The following is a 23,185-nucleotide window of genomic DNA, read 5'->3' as shown; positions in this document are numbered from 1 at the left end:
CTCATAAAGTTGACAAGTCATATTATATATTTTTCAATTTTATAATAATAATAATAATAATAATAATGATAATAATGATAATAATAATAATAATATTATTATTATTATTATTATTATTATTATTATTATCATCATTAAAGACACCCAAAGCTCAGAATGCAGTGGAAACAACCCAGTCTAGTCATATCACACACCGTCACCTCGGAAATAATGATGACTTGTTGTGGTGCTAAACAGAACAATTTTCTGTATAGTGTTAACCTATGGCTTTAGTCTTTTAAAATCCTTAATTTCTATTATTTGGGTAGAGTGAAGGTCCCATTTAGTGAGTGAGTATAGCAGACAACCAACGTTCAGAATTTGTTGGTACGTCGTCTGCAATGTCTCAACCATGCAGTTTTCATGTCACACAATGTCATCTCGTCTCCTCCAGTGTCATCTAAAATACCTTTTAAGTGGACATAGAAGACACAACAGCCAGCACAGAGTGAAGGTTGCCAGTGGGAGGCGTCCTGGGAACACCTAACGAAACGAAACTAATAACCACCTCACGTTTTCCTAGAACGAAACACTACGGACGGCAGGACTTTTCCTAGAGCTGTAAGAGACGATTGGGGTATTCCCCGACCTTAGTCATCCTCCCTTCCCTAAACGAACAATGTCTTTTCAGTACACAGGAAGCGAATTATCTTTTTGAGAATTACCTTTACCAAACTGGAAAAGAAGCTTTCGATTTACAGCAGTCTACTTGAAGTTAAATTGGCTTGAATGACGGTGGAAGACTTTATCTATCAACATCCTGCAATAATTATGATGCTGCATGAGCAAACCTACCCGTCAGTCGCCCACTAACACTCAGTGCAAGCGGACAAATTACATAGATGTGAGTTTGTACTTCATACATTTCTGCAGATAGACATTCTCTAGTCATTTTTTTCCATGACGCAGACTAGATAGATTGTCAGTGCTAGACGATGCTAGCGGCAGCTAACAGTTAACTGTTGGACAGCGTCAATCATTCCAGGACGTCGAATGAAGTGATTTAACCTTCCTTCGTGGATCTGATGTGAATGGAAACCACCATATCAAAAACATAAAGGTGAACACAGAAAAAGTTATTGATAAGTTATTTGTCTGTAGTTACAGTGCTTATATTTAGTATACTCGTAGATGTTTATAAAAGAGATTGTTGTTCTACTTATCACTGGGAAAATAATTGAGGCTTCTAGCTTTATAACTTAATGGTAGTTTTGTAGTTATTAATTGGTTTCCAGTGTTTCTTCCACAATTTCCCCCAACTTCACTGCCCTGCCCCCTGCACGAAAACAAGAATGATTCGAGTTACAAATGGTAAACTTAAAATTCTACAATTTATACAACCTCTACACGTTGTAACAATGCATTTCTGAAAATTTCGTTGACTTTCTATGATCGGGAAAGGTGGCATCCGTTAATTACTTGATTACCCATGGGATCATATGACAAAAAATAAAAACTTCTAGGAGCATTTTTGTCAACTACAATACTCCAGCCAATTGACTGACCAGGACAGTGGTGCATGACTTGTATAGGTCACCCTCACCAGGGTATGAATTTTGACTACTAGAAGGGCTGATGGTGTTGCATCATCATGGCGTAATGGCCATTTTAGAAGAGCTGATGGTGTTGCATCATCATGGCATAATGGCCATTTTAGAAGAGCTGATGGTGTTGCATCATCATGGCGTAATTAATGGCCATCTGATGTGAGAAGGAGATGGAATGAGTATTTTGAAGGTTTGTTGAATGTGTCTGATGACAGAGTGGCAGATATAGGGTGTTTTGGTCGAGGTGGTGTGCAAAGTGAGAGGGTTAGGGAAAATGATTTGGTAAACAGAGAAGAGGTAGTAAAAGCTTTGCGGAAGATGAAAGCCGGCAAGGCAGCAGGTTTGGATGGTATTGCAGTGGAATTTATTAAAAAAGGGGGTGACTGTATTGTTGACTGGTTGGTAAGGTTATTTAATGTATGTATGACTCATGGTGAGGTGCCTGAGGATTGGCGGAATGCGTGCATAGTGCCATTGTACAAAGGCAAAGGGGATAAGAGTGAGTGCTCAAATTACAGAGGTATAAGTTTGTTGAGTATTCCTGGTAAATTATATGGGAGGGTATTGATTGAGAGGGTGAAGGCATGTACAGAGCATCAGATTGGGGAAGAGCAGTGCGGTTTCAGAAGTGGTAGAGGATGTGTGGATCAGGTGTTTGCTTTGAAGAATGTATGTGAGAAATACTTAGAAAAGCAAATGGATTTGTATGTAGCATTTATGGATCTGGAGAAGGCATATGATAGAGTTGATAGAGATGCTCTGTGGAAGGTATTAAGAACATATGGTGTGGGAGGCAAGTTGTTAGAAGCAGTGAAAAGTTTTTATCGAGGATGTAAGGCATGTGTACGTGTAGGAAGAGAGGAAAGTGATTGGTTCTCAGTGAATGTAGGTTTGCGGCAGGGGTGTGTGATGTCTCCATGGTTGTTTAATTTGTTTATGGATGGGGTTGTTAGGGAGGTAAATGCAAGAGTCCTGGAAAGAGGGGCAAGTATGAAGTCTGTTGGGGATGAGAGAGCCTGGGAAGTGAGTCAGTTGTTGTTCGCTGATGATACAGCGCTGGTGGCTGATTCATGTGAGAAACTGCAGAAGCTGGTGACTGAGTTTGGTAAAGTGTGTGGAAGAAGAAAGTTAAGAGTAAATGTGAATAAGAGCAAGGTTATTAGGTACAGTAGGGTTGAGGGTCAAGTCAATTGGGAGGTAAGTTTGAATGGAGAAAAACTGGAGGAAGTGAAGTGTTTTAGATATCTGGGAGTGGATCTGTCAGCGGATGGAACCATGGAAGCGGAAGTGGATCATAGGGTGGGGGAGGGGGCGAAAATTTTGGGAGCCTTGAAAAATGTGTGGAAGTCGGGAACATTATCTCGGAAAGCAAAAATGGGTATGTTTGAAGGAATAGTGGTTCCAACAATGTTGTATGGTTGCGAGGCGTGGGCTATGGATAGAGTTGTGCGCAGGAGGATGGATGTGCTGGAAATGAGATGTTTGAGGACAATGTGTGGTGTGAGGTGGTTTGATCGAGTAAGTAACGTAAGGGTAAGAGAGATGTGTGGAAATAAAAAGAGCGTGGTTGAGAGAGCAGAAGAGGGTGTTTTGAAATGGTTTGGGCACATGGAGAGAATGAGTGAGGAAAGATTGACCAAGAGGATATATGTGTCGGAGGTGGAGGGAACGAGGAGAAGAGGGAGACCAAATAGGAGGTGGAAAGATGGAGTGAAAAAGATTTTGTGTGATCGGGGCCTGAACATGCAGGAGGGTGTAAGGAGGGCAAGGAATAGAGTGAATTGGAGCGATGTGGTATACAGGGGTTGACGTGCTGTCAGTGGAGTGAATCAAGGCATGTGAGGCGTCTGGGGTGGACCATGGAAAGCTGTGTAGGTATGTATACACGTGTGTGGACATGTGTATGTACATGTGTATGGGGGGGGGGGGGTTGGGCCATTTCTTTCGTCTGTTTCCTTGCGCTACCTCGCAGACGCGGGAGACAGCGACAAAGTATAAAAAAAAAAAAAAAAAAAAAAAAATCTTTTTAATGGAATTGAGAGGGAAAGGAAGTAGAATTTGATCAGGGCTCTGCAGGTGTTTGGAGACTTGACTCTTTACGATGGAAAAAGAAATTGTATGAAAAAGGAAGGTGAAAAAGAATTCAGCAGCTTAGCTGCCTGAGGGGAAAAAGGTGGTCTTAGTCAGTCCTTAAATGGCAGTCTCTACACACAAACTGAGGGAAGGCAACAGCAAGAATAACTATGCTGTTAAGAGGGAATTTTAAAGGAAGTGAGGACTGTGTAATCGCGCAAAACATCGAGGTTGTTCATTTCAGCCGGGTTGCGTGAGAGTGACGTTTCGAAAAGTAACCAGGTCTTTGATAGGAGCCCCTGTAGACAAAGAGCATTGAGTACCAATGCACAAGTGATACAGCACTATTTATCTTCCCTTGTGTAATGGAGAAAACGAGAGCTGAGGGTGTCATGGCAGGGAACGGTTGCCCATGTGGGTTGCGATGGAACCTCCTGTATTAGTACAGCTTGAGCTCGAAGGTTACTACTGGATTAACAGGCTTGTTATGACACCCCTGGAAAGGTAGTGTTGGCGAGGACTGTGAAAAGTACTTAAAGGGAAGTACAGCCAAGGAGAACAGCTTGATGATTAGGGGATGGGCATAATGTGGAGATCAGATCAAGTGTGACACGTTTAGGAGGAATTTTTGTGGCAGCACAATCATAGATCAAGTCTGCTTCCAGTCACATACGATTTTTAGTATACAAATCACAACTATCCGTTTTCTATTTGAATGGCGACAGAAATATGGGAAACACTTCAAAGCTACTAAGTATATGGAAATGCAGATCGTGTGAGCTGCTGCTGTTGATGGAGTTATAGTTCAAAGGGTTGAGGCAGAAATCCTGTGGTGGTGCTTTGATTTAGAGAGTTAATTCATTGTCTGATAAAGCATTATAATGCTGCTGGGCTGCAGAGGGGAGAGTACAGTGCCGATTGATTTGAGATCCTCGTGGTTTGCCTGCTGCAGGACGTGTTTTTTGAGATGCATATTTATGCACTCGAGTTTCGTGGATCCTTCTAACCAAGTACGAAGCATGATTCTGTGTTGGAAAGGATAATGGAATAATGGATCACTAAGGTGTGAATTGTGTTTATGATATGAATGGATTTTCAAAGGAAAGGTGAGGTTGTGAAAAGCATTGAGATTGTTCGTGCCAACTGAAGTTTGACCATGTAAAGTATCATGGCTCCGTAATATGAAACTATGAAGACGAAGGGCTTTGTAGAGTGATGCTGGGGGCTCCACGGCACAGTGTGTATAGTCTAAGTGTTACTGGGATTGTTTTTAGATAAATAATGACATACAATTCCACTCGGTTTCATCTCCAATCATTCAAGTTGTGCACATCTCCAATAATTCAATTTGTGCACTTTAAAAGAAAAAGGCTGAACTTGGATCTTGTTCGGAGCTGGATTTTTCTACTGTAACATTCTTAGCAATGCATAGCAATCCAATTTCTGTATTTCATAAGTTTTTCATGTATGATACGGATTCCAGCACAGTGAACTTAAGCGTTGAAATTAAGCAACACAACTACGGTACAAATAGGCAATTACAAATAGCCAACCAATCCTCCTTCCAGTTCTAAAGTACATGTCAGATGAAGGGAACTAATTTCAGTCTCGTGACACAGTGAACCCAGAGTGTCGATAGTGACTTGCTCTGAAGAAAATTGTGAATGCAGATTTTAAGGTGATTTGTGATTTTCTAGCTGAAAGGTATGTGCATACCAATTTTCCTGTCATTTTTGACAAGGCTCAGGCTACGGATACTCTGACATAACCTTGAGATAAGTAATATTCTGATATAGAATATTCGCTGTTTTATAGTGATAGAACTCTATTCTCATGCAGCTCGCACAGTAGCTTGCCCCATTAGTGTAAAACTCCCTCCCCTTACCATACAAATTTAGCTCCATCATTGCCAGAACATATTAAACAACACTCAGGCGCTGCTGATGATTTCAAGGTCTTTGCTTTATGTGTATTATAGATATCTTATCTACATCTTGATTTTCTTTTTGTTTCAGCATGGTGCATAGTCTCCTTAATGGTGTTTTGTGGATCATGGCTAATTGGTGGTATTTGTCATCCACACTCGTTTTAGTTGATATATGCTTGACTCATCCCATCATGGATGATAGTGGCTCTGAGAATAGCTGCCCAAGGACAGAAGTTGAAATGGAAAATAAACAAGGGGTGACAGACATTTCAGGAGTTTTATTGCAAGTAGTGGATGTAAAATCTTCAGTTGTGGAAGTACCCTTTCAAGAGCTCTTGCCTCATCGTTCTAGGAGGATGCTTTCCAGTGAGCCTAATGAGCCCGTAGGAGTTGAGTTACCACAGACTACTCCCGTAGTAGAAGCCGATATCAATAATGGAAAGTTGGACACATTACATACTAATCCATTGGGAAGTCTTCAGAACTCATCTCGTCCCTTGGTAGAAACCAATATTACAGAAGGGCAAGAATTTCATATGGATGCTGATTCTGCTACTTTACCAGTGGCTGAGGATGGACAGCCACAGCTACCGATAGACAGGGAGCAAAATGTGCAGCAGGGAAGTCCAATGATTGACCCTAGTGTCCAGCATTGCTCTGAAGAGACGTCCTTTCAGCCCACCATTCGTAACTTTATCTGTCCAAATGTTGCATCTTTCTACAAATTTGCATCAGAGGTAATAACCCTTTATATGTTTCCTAGACTTTTCTTTTTAAGTGACAGGTGTTATTTCAAGCTTGAATTTAGGTGTACTGTAATTACATTTGCATGAAGATGATAATCAGGATAAGCATATAGAGGGTTGCTTTTTTCACTCTTGGTGTGATACCCATTTATTTCCTTGTTTTATGCATGAGTTCATAAGAGAACTTACTTAGCATGTCAACAATGCTATAAATTAAGTCAGTATTCATGATGTATATACAATTAAAGATTGATATCCATCTCAGTGATAACTTGGCATAATGCAAAATCAGCAGTAGGCTCCCTTTTGATCATTACCACTCACCTAATCCATCATTTGTAGTAAGGACACATCCTTTGTTTGACGTGTGCACTTCAATCAGAAAATAAGAGATCTGTACACACTGCTTACAGCTCTTACAACAGGTACCACTATGCCCAAAAACTTATGTGACCCATGAGCTAATGTAGAAGCAGCTTTTAGAAATAATTCATCTTGTATTAGGCATGCAGTAAATGTCTGAGTTTATTGTTTTTCAATATCTTTTTCAAGAAGTCAAGAGGAGGGCATGTAGCAGTGCGAGTAGCTCGGGTGGATGGTGGCCTAAGTCTTGCTTCACTAGCTGATGTGGCATTGGTTAATCTTTTCCTTCAGCACTCAAATATTACACACTTCTCCTGTGAGGATCTACACCCGCAGAAGGTTAGAACGACATCAGCAACTGAGTTACAGAGCACAAATCTGGTTCTCTTGTTTTTTTGTGATGGATGACTTACAACTAAACATAAAGGGATGAGCTATCCAATTTTTTATAGCTTGATAGCCACCAAGACTTTGGACTTAAATCATTTGCCCTTGCCTAGTTTGACTGGATGTATTAGGAATTAATTTTTGATAGTTGATGATGAAAGTAGGGATTGATTATGATATTGACATTTCAGGTTTCATTCTTGCAGTAGCTCATCCATGAATGTGACATTACTATTCCTGCAATCATTCATTTTTTAAGGAATACCCTAAGGCTTTCCAAGTGAGCTCTGGTTTATTAGATTCTGTGTCAGTGAGGAACAAGATTCACAAAAGACAGATATCTGAAGAGAATTTAAGTAAACTTTCCAGGATAATGTGAAGGCAAGAGGATGAATTGAACAACAGAAAGGCTGAATTCTTCTAAATCCCATTTGACTTAGTAGGGCTTGGGGAAATGCAGTTCAGGCTAAAGAGGGGGGAACTCCATCCTTTTATCTGTGAGACTACCTTGGAGAAAGTCTGAGACAGATTTAGCTTTTTTGTTCACAATTATTGCTTTATAAATAATAAAAGAAAAGTGTGGGTTTCATCTTTAAGAGAGAGTCTATGTCCTCTAAGCACTGAAACATAGTAGGATAGCCAGAGAATCTTTCAGGGGAAAAAAAGCCAAGGGGATTGCTGAAGAAAAGCCTTTATCTCTCCCCAAAACTAGCATTGATAAAACTGGGGCATCCTGAAATATTTAAAGAATACTGAGACTTGTATTTTTATCTTTCTGAGGGCTTTTTAGTATCGTACTTGCTTTTCTTTCAAGAAGGTTGAGGTAGTGAGATATCCAAAAACAATCAACATCAATCTCCTTTCATTAGATCCATCAGCAAGTGTTACTGCATAGAAAAGGAGGTAGGATTGGCTCTCAAAATTTATGGAGAATGGAGTTTTACCTCTACTTTAAGGCAGTCTGGTCTCTAATAGATATATATACATACCCACACCGATTGACGCAACAAAGCCAAAGACATCCATGTTTGACATAGAAAGGATAATTGAGCTTGATTATGGTGGTGGTGGGGTGGGGGAGGGGGGGTGGGGGGCAAATAAGTGACCAAGGCAGAAGTCTGCGCATGACTGGGACTATAAATTTCATCTGGAATATGGCCTGGATCCAAGCCACAGTCTACAGAATTGCTAGGCATAGGTCACATTACTTACATCAGAGATAGCCCACTGGTCTAGAGCTGTATATATACTTTTGAGGAACTGATGAGGTTATGATAATTGTAGATATTTAATGCACACTCTATAGCTCGAGCGGGGGTTTGCTTCTGGTATAGTAGGACTAGAAATTAAAAGATGGGATAGTACATTAGAGTCTTATACAGGAATATAACAGAAATTGTTTTCCAGTGTTGAAATGCCCATGATTATTATTTTCACTCCCAGTATTCATGTATCAAACAATGATTTTATCCTTGTGAAACACATAACAAGTTGGAAATTGTCATGAATGTTTGTGTTTGCAGAACTTGTCCCCACTTACAAAGTTGGATCTGAGTGATAATCCAGATTTTGATGCCTCAGGTCTCACCTGCATGGGGAGTTTCCCCTATCTTTCTTACCTACTACTACGTGGAACAGCAGTTGCTACATTAGGTCAGTATTATGGATGTCTATCCATCTTTTCTAGTTGTTTCACTTTTGTCATATTCTAATTTTACTTGGTAAAGAGGCAGGTTGTTTTAGGTTAGACTGCATAAACTTTAACTGGTGTATTGATATATGCTGTACGCTTCAATACCAGTACATGTACTGGATACCATGACTTTTTTCTATCCTTAAGAGAGATTGCATCAGGGACATAAGGTATGAGAGTCCAGCACTCACGAGGCCACATGAACCTGTCTGGTATCCCCCTTTGGCTAATGTCTCTTTCTGTTTAAGTTTACACTACTGTGCTGTCTTCATCTTATGACAATGATCTTGGGCTCTCCCCTAGCATATCCATTTGGTTGGTTGTGTTAGGCCAAGGGCAAATGATCCCATCTTATCATTCACAGGACAACTCAGGTCATGCTTGAATTTGCTTTCTTTTTTCTTCTTGTGATTTTTTTTATCCCCTAGATCTACATCACATAAAATAAGTATTTTTTTTATTAATTTTGCAGTAGTTTAACTAAAAGATATTCACTATGAAGTTTCTATAGCATCAGCTGCAAAAAGCTATTAGCTATTGTTTTGGTGTTATGTGTGTTCCTCCTTTCTTCTCTTCAGTTTGTTCATTGGCCATACACCCAGAGGGAAATTCCTTTCCATTATGTATTGTTGAAAATTTGATGAGGAAAAATTTTAAACACCAGATGTGTTGTTTAGGATAAGTTGGGTCAGCAATGATTTACTTTACATTAAGAATAAAGGAAGGAAACTAGAGTTACCTGAACAGTTTTAGAATTTCATGTCTATGTTGATGGCATGTGTTTTTTCTGTGTTTAATCATAAGTTGTTTTTCTTTCCATTCAAGAGTTATCCCCCCTTACACACACACGCACACACACACACACACACTCCTTTTACTGACTGTTGCTTACCAAACTTGCTCCTACAGGAGGTCGGTCAGAGCTTACTCTTTAAACCAAGGCCCTCTTGCCACCAGGTTTGCTAGTTCCCATGAGATTGGACTTTGGCAAAGCCATTATCAATCTGCCTGCTGGAAGTCTCTGTAGGTGCTTGTTTTATCTTCTCTTTTAGCTTACATTACAGGTCTGGTGTTTCACTGGTTTGCAGGAGAGCAACCATGTGAGGGAGGCATGTTAAGACAGGGATAAGTGTTGGCTTTTGCCATGGCCACCCATTTGATGGGAGTTTCCATACAGAATGGGCATCAGAGATAGAGTAAGATAGATAAGTAGATAAACCACCTCTGTGTCTGATTGTTTATAATTACCACAACACCACTTTCCGAGGGACTCTATGATGAGACTGTACTCAGTTTTGTCAGCTGACAGAAATACAGCTTTGTTGAAGGTGACTTTTGTCTGACCATAAGCAGGCAGAGTCTGGTAAACCACACACACTCATTCACACACACTGAAACCTCAGCTCCCTTTCCACATCCAGGCCCCACAGAACTTTCCATGATTTACCCCAGACGCTTCACATGCCCTGGTTCAATCCATTGACAGCATGTCGACCCCGGTATACCACATTGTTCCAATTCACTCTATTCCTTGCACGCCTTTCACCCTCCTGCATGTTCAGGAGTGGATTTGGCAGTGGATGGAACCATGGAAGCGGAAGTGAATCATAGGGTGGGGGAGAGGGAGAAAGTTCTGGGTGCGTTGAAGAATTTGTGGAAGTCGAGAACATTACCTCGGAAAGCAAAAGTGGGTATGTTTGAAGGAATAGTGGTTCCAACAATGTTATATGGTTGCAAGGCGTGGGCTATAGATTGAGTTGTGCGGAGGAGGGTGGATGTGCTGGAAATGAGATGTTTGAGGACAATATGTGGTGTGAGGTGTTTTGATCCAGCAAGTAATAATAGGGTAAGAGAGATGTGTGGTAATAAAAAGAGTGTGGTTCAGAGAGCAGAAGAGGGTGTTTTGAAATGGTTTGGTCACATGGGGAGAATGAGTGAGGAAGGATTGACCAAGAGGATGTATGTGTAAGAGGTGGAGGGAACGAGAAGTGGGAGACCAAATTGGAGGTGGGAAGATGGAGTGAAAAAGATTTTGAGTGATCGGGGCCTGATCAAATATAAATGAATAAATAAATATATAATTTTTTTTTTTATTCAGGCTCACAGTTGATGCCTCTAATGAAGCACCTGCCCAGACTAAAACTTCTAGATCTCTCATATACTGGGCTGCAAGACCTGCCCTTCCTCGAATTCCATCATAACCTTGTAAGTTGAAATATTTTAGGTGTTGATGCATGTCGTTATAGCTGTTTAAAATGTAATAAAAAAACTTCTGTGGATAGGCAAATAGGTATTTCACAGTTCTGTGGTAAGAGTATCTCAAACATCATAGTTAATGCATATGTATAGGAATATCAGTTGTAGTTTTGTTTACAGTTTAATGACTATTACTTTCACATCCGTTGTCCTTATGGGTTGAGTGCATATTTTCATGAGTTAGACAGCATCCTCTGAAAGGCTTTGTTAGATTCCATGAAAATCTTTAATGCATTCACAAGCTGCCCAGGGTTAAGCACATAGGTTTGAGTCCTGGTTGCAGCGGTTGGTTCATAGTCAACTCAGGAGTTCATCAACCCCTAGGGTTTGGTTGATAAAATGGTAAACTGCCTCAGGCACATATACATACCCATACATCTTACCGTATACATATATATACACACACAGACATATACATATATACACATATACATAATTCATACTGTCTGCTTTTTATTCATTCCCATCGCCACCCCGCCACACATGAAATAACAACCCCCTCCCCCCGCATGTGCACGAGGTAGTGCTAGGAAAAGACAACAAAGGCCACATTCATTCACACTCAATCTCTAGCTGTCATGTATAATGCACTGAAACCACAGCTCCCTATTCACTCTATTCCTTGCCCACCTTTCACCCTCCTGCATGTTCAGGCCCTGATCACTCAAAATCTTTTTCACTCCATCTTTCCACCTCCAATTTGGTCTCCCACTTCTCCTTGTTCCCTCCACCTCTGACACATATATCCTCTTGGTCAATCTTTCCTCACTCATTCTCTCCATGTGATCAAACCATTTCAAAACACCCTCTTCTGCTCTCTCAACCACACTCTTTTTATTACCACACATCTCCCTTACCCTTTCATTACTTACTTGATCAAACCACCTCACACCACATATTGTCCTAAAACATCTCATTTCCAGCACATCCACCCTCCTTCGCACAACTCTATCCATAGCCCACGCCTCGCAACCATATAACGTTGTTGGAACCACTATTCCTTCAAACATAGCCATTTTTGCTTTCCGAGATAATGTTCTCGCCTTCCACATATTCTTCAACGCTCCCAGAACTTTCGCCCCCTCCCCCACCCTACGATTCCCTTCTGCTTCCATGGTTCCATCCACTGCCAAATCCACTCCCAGATATCTAAAACACTTCATTTCCTCCAGTTTTTCTCCATTCAAACTTACCTCCCAATTGACTTGACCCCAACCCTACTGTACCTATTAACCTTGCTCTTATTCACATTTACTCTAAGCTTTCTTCTTTCACCCACTTTACCAAACTCAGTCACCAACCTCTGCAGTTTCTCACACGAATCAGCCACCAGCGCTGTATCATCAGTGAACAACAACTGACTCACTTCCCAAGCTCTCTCATCCACAACAGACTGCATACTTGCCCCTTTTTCCTAAACTCTTGCATTCACCTCCCTAACAACTGCATCCATAAACAAATTAAATAACCATGGAGACATCACACACCCCTGCCGCAAATCAACATTCACTGAGAACCAATCACTTTCTTCTCTTCCTACAAATACACATGCCTTACATCCTTGATAAAAACTTTTCACTGCTTCTAACAACTTGCCCCCACATGTATATACATACACGTCCACACACGCACATGTACATACCCATACATCTCAACGTATACATAAATACACACACAGACATATACATATATACACATGTACATAATTCATACTGTCTGCCCTTATTCATTCCCGTCGCTACCCGCCACACATGAAATAATAACCCCCTCCCCCCACATGTGCGTGAGGTAGCGCTAGGAAAAGACAGTAAAGGACACATTCGTTCACACTCGGTCTCTAGCTGTCATGTATAATGCACCGAAACCACAGCTCCCTTTCCTCATCCAGGCCCCACAAAACTTTCCATGGTTTACCCCAGATGCTTCACATACCCTGGTTCAATCCATTGACAGCATGTCGACCCTGGTATACCACATCATTCCAGTTCACTCTATTCCTTGCATGCCTTTCACCCTCCTGCATGTTCAGGCCCCCATCGCTCAAAATCTTTTTCACTCTATCTTTCCACCTCCAATTTGGTCTCCCACTCGCTCCCTCCACCTCTGACACATCTATCCTCTTTGTCTCTTCACTCATTCTCTCCATGTGACCAAACCACTTCAAAACACCCTTTTCTGCTTTCTCAACCACACTCTTTTTATTATCACACATCTCTCTTACCCTTTCATTACTTACTCGATCAAACCACCTTAGACCACATAAGTGGGTGGCATAAGTGTGGGAGGAGTGGAGATGACTTGAGAGTTAGGCGCCCCTTCCTGTTAGTCACCCTCAAAAGAAGTCTCTTTAAATGGTGAGTGAAGTGATGGTGATGTTGGAGGATTTCCTTTTTGTGATGTAGAACATTGGGGTTGGTCTACGTGGTACTTGTGTGTGTTTCCATTACCTCCAGCTCATAGTGGAGGCTTCCACTCTGTTTTATCACTGCTTCTGGCTGCACCATTGCTGCACACATGCCTTACTCTCATGGGAAAAAAATCCTCGCTGCACCTTCCACAAGGCATCTCTGTTATCCTTATCATATGTTCTGTTCAGATCCATTAGTGCCACAGACAAAATTCTTGCACAAAGTTTTCAGAGCAAATGCTTTGTCCACACATCCTTTGCCACATTGCTCCTCCCTAGTCAGATGAGTACCCTATATTGAAATGTGATTTATTAATGAAATAATTAGTCGCAGTTGTAGTAGTAGTGTTGGTACTATATTAAAGCAATGTACATATTTTTCAACCAGATATAGGTTTAAAGATTTCTTATATGCTGCACAAGATTTATAATGATTTGGATAGGATAAGTGCTGAGTGGGGTTGATAATGTACTTCTGCGAATGTTGGATTGTCTGCAAAGGATCTGGAATGGAGTTGTGTGTGTAAAAGATATTTGTCTACACCCAAAACTGTAATCAATGTTTAACACTCATGGCTAGAGTGGTAATGATAAGTAATAAAATTTCAAAGTAGAAACATGTTTAACCTGATAGAATTAAATTTGAGATAAGCTAAAGATACAGGTCTCTTGTTTGAAGTGTTTCAAGCAACTAGACACATGAGATAACCTTGAATCATTGATAACAAGAGATAACCTTGAATCATTGATAACAAGTCTGCAAACATGAGTATGTTTGCATGTAATATGATCAACTAACAACCTATGTTATTAGCACATGACTGAGGCAGTTCATTATCTTTATATTTAGATACTATTAAAACTGTTATTAACTTGAAATTAAACCAGCTTTATGGTAGATAGACAGTTTTTAATCTGTTATGTATTTGCCTGATCATTCATTATTGTGTATTAACTTAATTACTAACTCCTCACTCGTAAAATTGTAACTGTTTCATTAAAGGAATATTGAATTGTTAACTGCTGATGTTACATGTATGTATATAGGAATTTGACAGCTACTAGAAGTGGTATTTGTTTCTACTGGAACTGATATGTTATCTTGATCATATTTTAATTGATTTTAGTTCCTATGTCTTGTTGAGGATATTTTAAGATTGCAGTAATATATTATGTATATTATCAGGAACTGAAGTACCTTAATATAGCTGGGAATAACCTCTGTCAAGTTACTCTGGATGAAGGTATGTTACAATTTTGTTTTTCCTGAGATACTGACCTTACTTTACAATAGAATATCAGAGATATGAGTAGATGTATTTATAATTATGTTGGACCTGGGCTTAACCCCTGTATGTGTATTCCTTTGTCATTCAGTGCAACTCATATAGGTTACTGCCTTGGAGCATTGCATGCCCTTGCATTGGCTATAGAAGGTGTCAAATGAGGTGGAGAATGAAATTCATACTGGCCTGAGGAAATTGACTATGCATATTAGATGTAATTCACCATCATAATTTATTTACTTTACACAGACGAGATTATTTGGCTATTTAAGTAACTTTCATCATCATTTTCTTTGTCTGTTTGTTCTTTATTTCTGGGCAGAATGATTGAAATTTTCCTTGGTTTTTATAATCAGCTATTTGAAGAAGACACTGTTTTGCTGCTGCACAGATCTTGTACATCGGTTGACCCATCTGAACATATCTTGGTGTGGGCTGGAAGAGTTGAGAGTAGAGGCTTTATCAACCAACAGCACTGCATCACAAGTACCAAACCTTCAGTCACTTGATGTGTCCCACAACCTGCTGACATTACTTCCAGCTTCCTTAATTGATGTACTCACCAGATCTTCTACCTATGTAGTAATTACAAGTAAGTTTCTTATAGGACATTGTTAACAGTGCACTGGAAATAGATTCCATGTCATAAAAGTTTTGTATGAGATTTGAAATAACCAAATATTTGTGTGAAAGATTTATTACCACTAAGAGTAGCTCTTAAATATCCTTCCCTTTCCATGGCAATGGGTATTGAGAAAAAGCAGTAGAAATGACACCTGTTTCATCATAGTAAATGTAGGATACATTCTAGGGCTTACTCCAATATCAACATTTACACACCTATCTCACAAGCACACACAGGTACTTAATACGTCATGGTCTATCCACTCATATGCTCATATATATACATAAACGCCTGTACATGCACATATACATACAGATACTTATACACATATACAGACATATATACACATGTACACATTCATGCATGCTTGCCTTCATCCATTCCTGGATGTACACATTCATGCATGCTTGCCTTCATCCATTCCTGGTGCTACCCCACCCCACAGGAAACAGCATCGTGAGGTAGCGCCAGGACAACAGACAAAAAAGGCCACATTTGTTCACACTCAGTCTCTAGCTATCATGTGTAATGCACCTAAACCACAGCTCCCTATCCACATCCAGGCCCCAGAGACCTTTCCATGGTTTACCCCCAGATGTTTCACATGCCCTGGTTCAGTCCATTGACAGCACATCGGCCCCAGTATACCACATAGTTCCATTTCACTCACATGTATCTCACCCTCCTGAATGATTAGGCCTCGATCTCTCAAAATCTTTTTCACTCCATCCTTCCACCTCCAATTTGCCTTAGAGGGAATGTCTTCACTTCGCCCCTTTCCCTGTTCCCTCTTGGAAAATTATAAACAGGGGCGGCAGATTTCCAGCTCCCCGCTCCCTCCCCCCCTTTTAGTCATTTTCTACAACATGAAGAGAATACGTAGGAAGTATTATTTCTCCCATATCCCCAGCAACTGTATATATATTATTTATTTTATTATACTTGATTGCCGTTTCCTGCGAACAGAGAAGGGGGCCAAGTGAAGATATTCCCTCAAAGGCTCAGTCCTGTTCTTAACTCTACCTCACTAATGTAGGAAATGGCGAATATGTATGAAAAAAAATATATACATAAACTCCCATACATATACATATCAACATATACACATACATAAACAGACATATACACATGCTTGCCTTCATCCATTCCTGGCACTACCTTTCTCCATAGGAAACAGCATTGCTACCCCCTCCTTCAGTGAGATAGTGCCAGGAAAACAGTTAAAACCATAAGGAAATGGAAAATATGAAGTGTAAATCATTTTCATCAGTGCTTTCACAAGTGTTTGTGGTTTTCAGGTCTGGTAATGTGCGTGTTATAAGATTTTATTGTGTTGACAGGACAGGAAACCTTTTGATAAATTTTTTTAATAAAGCTGTCCAGTTTATGTAGACCTTCGCAGATATTCATGTTACAGTTCTTTGTGTACTTAATAAGAGAAGATTCATTGATATTTTTCTTCATCAAGATGTTACAGCTTATAACTGAATTAACGGTTCCAATCATTGCAGTAGTCGTACTCTGTAACATGATTAAGCAAAGCATTTGAATATTGTCCTGTTCTTATACAATATTTATGTCACTTAAGTTTGACAAACGCGGGAGACAGCGACAAACTATAATAAAAAAAAGAAAAAAAAAAAAGAAAAAGTTTGACATAGAGATCCTTACCAGTCTGCCCAGTATGAGATAGATTATGGCTTTTACAAGATATTCTGTTGGGGTGAGAGACTATCAGTAAATTTTAGGGAGAATAAAAAGATGTTCTGGAAGGAGGTAAATAGGGTGCGTAAGACAAGGGAGCAAATGGGAACTTCAGTGAAGGGCGTAAATGGGGAGGTGATAACAAGTAGTGGTGATGTGAGAAGGAGATGGAATGAGTATTTTGAAGGTTTGTTGAATGTGTCTGATGACAGAGTGGCAGATATAGGGTGTTTGGGTCGAGGTGGTGTGCAAAGTGAGAGGGTTAGGGAAAATGATTTGGTAAACAGAGAAGAGGTAGTAAAAGCTTTGCGGAAGATGAAAGCCGGCAAGGCAGCAGGTTTGGATGGTATTGCAGTGGAATTTATTAAAAAAGGGGGTGACTGTATTGTTGACTGGTTGGTAAGGTTATTTAATGTATGTATGACTCATGGTGAGGTGCCTGAGGATTGGCGGAATGCGTACATAGTGCCATTGTACAAAGGCAAAGGGGATAAGAGTGAGTGCTCAAATTACAGAGGTATAAGTTTGTTGAGTATTCCTGGTAAATTATATGGGAGGGTATTGATTGAGAGGGTGAAGGCATGTACAGAGCATCAGATTGGGGAAGAGCATTGTGGTTTCAGAAGTGGTAGAGGATGTGTGGATCAGGTGTTTGCTTTGAAGAATGTATGTGAGAAATACTTAGAAAGCAAATGGATTTGTATGTAGCATTTATGGATCTGGAGAAGGCATATGATAGAGTTGATAGAGATGCTCTGTGGAAGGTATTAAGAATATATGGTGTGGGAGGCAAGTTGTTAGAAGCAGTGAAAAGTTTTTATCGAGGATGTAAGGCATGTGTACGTGTAGGAAGAGAGGAAAGTGATTGGTTCTCAGTGAATGTAGGTTTGCGGCAGGGGTGTGTGATGTCTCCATGGTTGTTTAATTTGTTTATGGATGGGGTTGTTAGGGAGGTAAATGCAAGAGTCTTGGAAAGAGGGGCAAGTATGAAGTCTGTTGGGGATGAGAGAGCTTGGGAAGTGAGTCAGTTGTTGTTCGCTGATGATACAGCGCTGGTGGCGGATTCATGTGAGAAACTGCAGAAGCTGGTGACGGAGTTTGGTAAAGTGTGTGGAAGAAGAAAGTTAAGAGTAAATGTGAATAAGAGCAAGGTTATTAGGTACAGTAGGGTTGAGGGTCAAGTCAATTGGGAGGTGAGTTTGAATGGAGAAAAACTGGAGGAAGTGAAGTGTTTTAGATATCTGGGAGTGGATCTGTCAGCGGATGGAACCATGGAAGCGGAAGTGGATCATAGGGTGGGGGAGGGGGCGAAAATTTTGGGAGCCTTGAAAAATGTGTGGAAGTCAAGAACATTATCCCGGAAAGCAAAAATGGGTATGTTTGAAGGAATAGTAGTTCCAACAATGTTGTATGGTTGCAAGGCGTGGGCTATGGATAGAGTTGTGCGCAGGAGGATGGATGTGCTGGAAATGAGATGTTTGAGGACAATGTGTGGTGTGAGGTGGTTTGATCGAGTAAGTAACGTAAGGGTAAGAGAGATGTGTGGAAATAAAAAGAGCGTGGTTGAGAGAGCAGAAGAGGGTGTTTTGAAATGGTTTGGGCACATGGAGAGAATGAGTGAGGAAAGATTGACCAAGAGGATATATGTGTCGGAGGTGGAGGGAACGAGGAGAAGAGGGAGACCAAATTGGAGGTGGAAAGATGGAGTGAAAAGGATTTTGTGTGATCGGGGCCTGAACATGCAGGAGGGTGAAAGGAGGGCAAGGAATAGAGTGAATTGGAGCGATGTGGTATACAGGGGTTGACGTGCTGTCAGTGGATTGAATCAAGGCATGTGAAGCGTCCGGGGTAAACCATGGAAAGCTGTGTAGGTATGTATATTTGCATGTGTGGACGTGTGTATGTACATGTGTATGGGGAGGGTTGGGCCATTTCTTTCGTCTGTTTCCTTGCGCTACCTCGCAAACGCGGGAGACAGCGACAAAGTATAAAAAAAAAAAAAAAAAAAATTCCTTATAGTATTGTTATTGCTGAAGGTATATTCACTTTAAAAGATTTGAGTACGTTGGAAACTAAAGTAAAATTATCACCAAATGGGTGAACTAGAAGATTCTTGGTATCAAGGGGAGATTAAGATTAAGTGTATAAAAATATTTCTTTTTCAACTAAAGAAATTTTCTAATAAAAGATCCAGGATACTTTAACTTGAATCCAGGAGAATATATCTTCTAAAGCTTTTCATCGATAAATTCAGGATTGCACATGTGTAATTTCTTTAGGACCATCGACTGGAGTAATGATTGTTTATTTAGATTGTGGTGGGCTGAGTAATGATGAATATAAGAACAAACAGTGGTGGGTTTTCAATATATGCTATACTTAAACGTTTCCAACTCTATGGATCATGCAATCTAAAAATTGTAACATTTTCCACTTCATTAGTAAATTTGATAGAAGGTACTGAATAGGTAGGCAGAGGCAGAAATGTTTGCAGATGCTTGTAACAGACCTTTGCATGGTTTTCCCTGACTGCCTTATATGCTCTGGTTTAGTCCATTGACAACGCATCTACCCTTGTATACCACTTCAGTTCAATCTGTCCAGTGCATGCCTTACACCCTTCTACAGGTTCAAACCCTGAGCACTTTAAACCATTTTCTCACCATCCTTTCAATTCCATTTCTCTCTCTCTCTCTCTCTCTCTCTCTCTCTCTCTCTCAATAGTCCTTCGTCCTTCATAATGCACATTTCAACCTTTTTTTACCTCTTTGTCTGTTACCACTTCCCCATCTGCTTATCTCACAGATGCTCCCATTTGTCTTTTTGTTCTCACACTATTCACCTCCATCCAAAACATTTACATATTCTACTTGAAGATTGCTAATATGATATCACACCATCTGTCATCTCCCTTCTCTTCTTCCTCTGCATCTTTCTCATGACCTCTTGCCACTTTCTCTTGTACATCTTTCTGTCATTTGTGCTCCTTCCTGTAGGTAATGCCCATGTTCCTCCTCTTCTGTCATTTGTGCTCCTTCCTGTATGTAATGCCCATATTCCTCCTCTGTTCTTTCATCAGCATAATAACTTGTTTTGTCTATATTTAGCATAACTTCCTCATCCCTCCTCACACTACCCATTTTCATATACCCACTTTCCATTTTCCGTGTGTGACACACTTCACCCACTCATGTAAGCAGATTTTTCCTAAATATGGACTCCCCTTGATTTGTTTACTCTCACCACATGCCTTTCCTCACCCAGTCTCTCATAGTATATCCTCACACCATCTTCTTTTTTTAAACTCATTTTCACCACCCTTCTTCCCAGTCTTATCATTTCCTTGTTTCATAAAGCCTCGATAAACTTTCACCCTCACCTTACCAAAAAGTGAATGGATGTCCCTCCAGCTGCCCCTTTTGGCATATTCACAATCAGCATTGTTTCTTCTACATACCTGTTGGTTGGTACATAATCCAGAAATGCTCATTCACCCTAAACTCTCCATACCCGTGTATACTTCTGTATGCACCTTTTTTTAAACCAATTACCCCTATTCTGAAATACCAGTCCTTTTTCAGTTTACAGCTCAATGAGCTGCCCATGTCCCCAGTAACACCCTCAGCTGCTACTCTTGCATTCAAAATTCTTACCTCTAATACTCGACCCTTTGCACAAAATTGCCAACATACTTTCTTCGCTTCTTATTTACTTGCTTCTCCTCTAACGTTTTGCTATCAGATTTATAATCATTGACAGTTACCTGTCTCTTGTTATCCAACTTTGCCCTCACGTATACCCTTCTGGCACTCACATGCTTACCCTCTTGATCATATTCTAACACCTCCTCCTTCAGCAGAAGCACCACCTCCTTTGCTCTCATGCTGACCTCGGACTTTACCCATAGGACATTCCCAAACCATTCTTCCCCCTTCTCCTGAAGCTTAGTTTCACTGAGAACCAGAACATCCAGGTTCCTTTTTCCATACATACTAGCATCTATCTCATTTTCTCATCCTGGTTGTATCCATACACATAGACATATCAGTCTGAACCTTCTTGGGAACCATCTGCACTTGTCTGTTTTCTTTCACCTTTATTTTCAAAAGTAATAGGAAGATGGGAGGGATTCCATCCCCCTGCTTTCACCCTGCTTAGTCACCAATTACAATTTGCTGGAGATGAATGGGTAGTTTTCTTATTCCAATATCCCTCTTGATATAGGAAACTTGTGAGTTTGAGTAAAGAGTCATGTGAGTTGCATGTTGTTAAGTGTCATGTGAAAGATGGAGGGAATATTTAAGCTGATTTTTCACTGAATGAAAAACAATTTATTCATCAGTTTATAGATTTTAGTGAAGCATTACATTTACTTAACACTGCTATTGGCATTCTCTTCATGTGCTGTACCTTCTGTCACGTCTCAGTATTTTTTTGTTGCCACTGCATGTGGCAAAATAGTGCTTACTGTCTTTTATTGTTCATTGTCATTTTTTTTCCTTGACTGACACACACCCATTAAAACTGTTTTTAGTTAGATGTTAATCTTTTATTTTTTATATGTCTTTTTGGAGGACAAACTAGTCCTTCTTGTATATTGGTTAGGATGGCTCTTAGAATACTAAGTAGTACATCATTCACAAACCCCCTGGCACCCTTAGGTTTTCATCTGATTTCAGTACAGTTCAGTGTTCCTTTCTAACCACACATTGCTCTTTGCAGATAACTCATGGCATAAGGCATGTATGAATTGTTCCTTGTACCACCTTTGGAACTATGCCACCAATGTGGCTCCAGATTTTGTGGTTGGTGGTGCTGACCTTCACTGCTTTGAGATGGAAGCCCTTCACTCCTGCAGCTGGGAAGAGTGTCCTCTTGGGTGCCACTGTAATAAAAACAACAAAAGCGTAAATTGCACAGATGCAGGTAAGGCATATGCTGTTGCACGTTACGATTCCACATGTAAACTGGTAGTTTTGGTTGTCATATTTTTTACTTAGGGTAGTGGTTAGAGGATTTAGGGTAGTGGTTAGAGGATCAACCTTTAGAAACGATAGTAGCAAGGGTTATTTCTTTTGTATTCTTACATGATAATGAATATTGAAATATTTTTCTTATTAGAATATATGTTACAGTCTCACCTAAGTACCTTTTCCTGCCATAGATGACAGCACATTGAACGATTCATTTAATATTGAAAGCTTTTGATACTTTTGTTTCATCCTTAGTGTCAAGACTTTTTTAGTCTCGTCCAATGTTGTAAACTTGATTCCTTATACCATCAGAAAAAGACTGGTTTATTTATGCTGCATGGACTTTGCCCCCAGCCTTCTTGACATGTCATGCATTTGACTTTTTCACTTAAAAAAATAGTAGGCCATGGAGGAGGCAGGGTCACATGATTGAAATGAATTGATTTCCCCAGCTTGGCTGGATAGCCACTATGTTAGTGCTCTGTTGTACTGGTGAAGGTGAAATCCTCATGATTTTATTATTGAACAGAGTGCTCAACTCTTGCATGGGCAAGTTACATCTGTGACAATTAGATTTCAGTCATGCATAACAGTAACAAAAATGGATTGACTTACAACTTGTATGTCAATGCTGCTTGCATTTTCTCTTTAGCATTGTATTCCTCCACTTACTTAAAATCTGTTATGTCTTCTCTTGCTCAGTCTGTGTCTCATCATATCAAAACTACCATTATGAACTTAAATTTGGATAACATCCAAATTGTGAGGTATCTAGTGCTCCGGCATAGAAGAGTGCTGAGAATGTTTTCACCATATGTTTAGGTAGGAGTGTATTGAGAGGATCTTTTTTTTCATTGTGTAGGTGTCGAGTGTGTGTGGTTGCTAAGCAATCATTAATCATTCTGGGTGTACTGTTTTGTGTTACATACATTACATATGTTTGCTTTTGAAAGGATGGAAGACCAGGCTGGTGAGGCATAGTTTGAAGTGGAATGAATGAATTGCCTGTATAGAATATCAATGTATTCTTTTTCTTGCATAATTCTCGTACCATTTAGTGTTCAAGGAGCTGTTAGTTTGTGTTTTGCCTTGGTGTTGATATTATTTGTGTTTGGGATGAATGCCTAGAGTTTCATAAAAAGTTTGCTCCTGCCCCTTA

At 40.1% G+C, this 23,185-nt stretch overlaps 1 protein-coding gene across 6 annotated transcripts in view; it reads left to right on the top strand.

The window, feature by feature from the left end:
* The first annotated feature begins 753 nt into the window (after window positions 1–753).
* Window positions 754–23,185, top strand: part of LOC139748579 (uncharacterized) — an 84,249-nt gene continuing 61,817 nt past the window's right edge. For 2 of the 6 annotated variants that reach the window (XM_071661625.1, XM_071661621.1), the window contains exons 1-8: window positions 960–1,099; window positions 5,675–6,323; window positions 6,885–7,034; window positions 8,606–8,735; window positions 10,874–10,980; window positions 14,625–14,682; window positions 15,116–15,316; window positions 21,776–21,979. In XM_071661625.1, coding sequence (XP_071517726.1) covers window positions 5,676–6,323; window positions 6,885–7,034; window positions 8,606–8,735; window positions 10,874–10,980; window positions 14,625–14,682; window positions 15,116–15,316; window positions 21,776–21,979 — 1,498 coding nt within the window. In that variant the 5' untranslated portion in view covers window positions 960–1,099; window position 5,675. Of the gene's footprint in view, window positions 884–959; window positions 1,100–5,292; window positions 5,364–5,674; window positions 6,324–6,884; window positions 7,035–8,605; window positions 8,736–10,873; window positions 10,981–14,624; window positions 14,683–15,115; window positions 15,317–21,775; window positions 21,980–23,185 lie in introns of those variants that run through there. The other 4 variants (XM_071661622.1, XM_071661624.1, XM_071661627.1 and 1 more) reach the window with 4 other exon arrangements.

This window comes from Panulirus ornatus, chromosome 5, assembly GCF_036320965.1.
Source record: "Panulirus ornatus isolate Po-2019 chromosome 5, ASM3632096v1, whole genome shotgun sequence".
Classification (NCBI taxonomy): Eukaryota; Metazoa; Arthropoda; class Malacostraca; order Decapoda; family Palinuridae; genus Panulirus; species Panulirus ornatus.
Note: the sequence above shows the minus strand (reverse complement) of the source record. Positions and strands in the feature narration are given on the sequence as shown.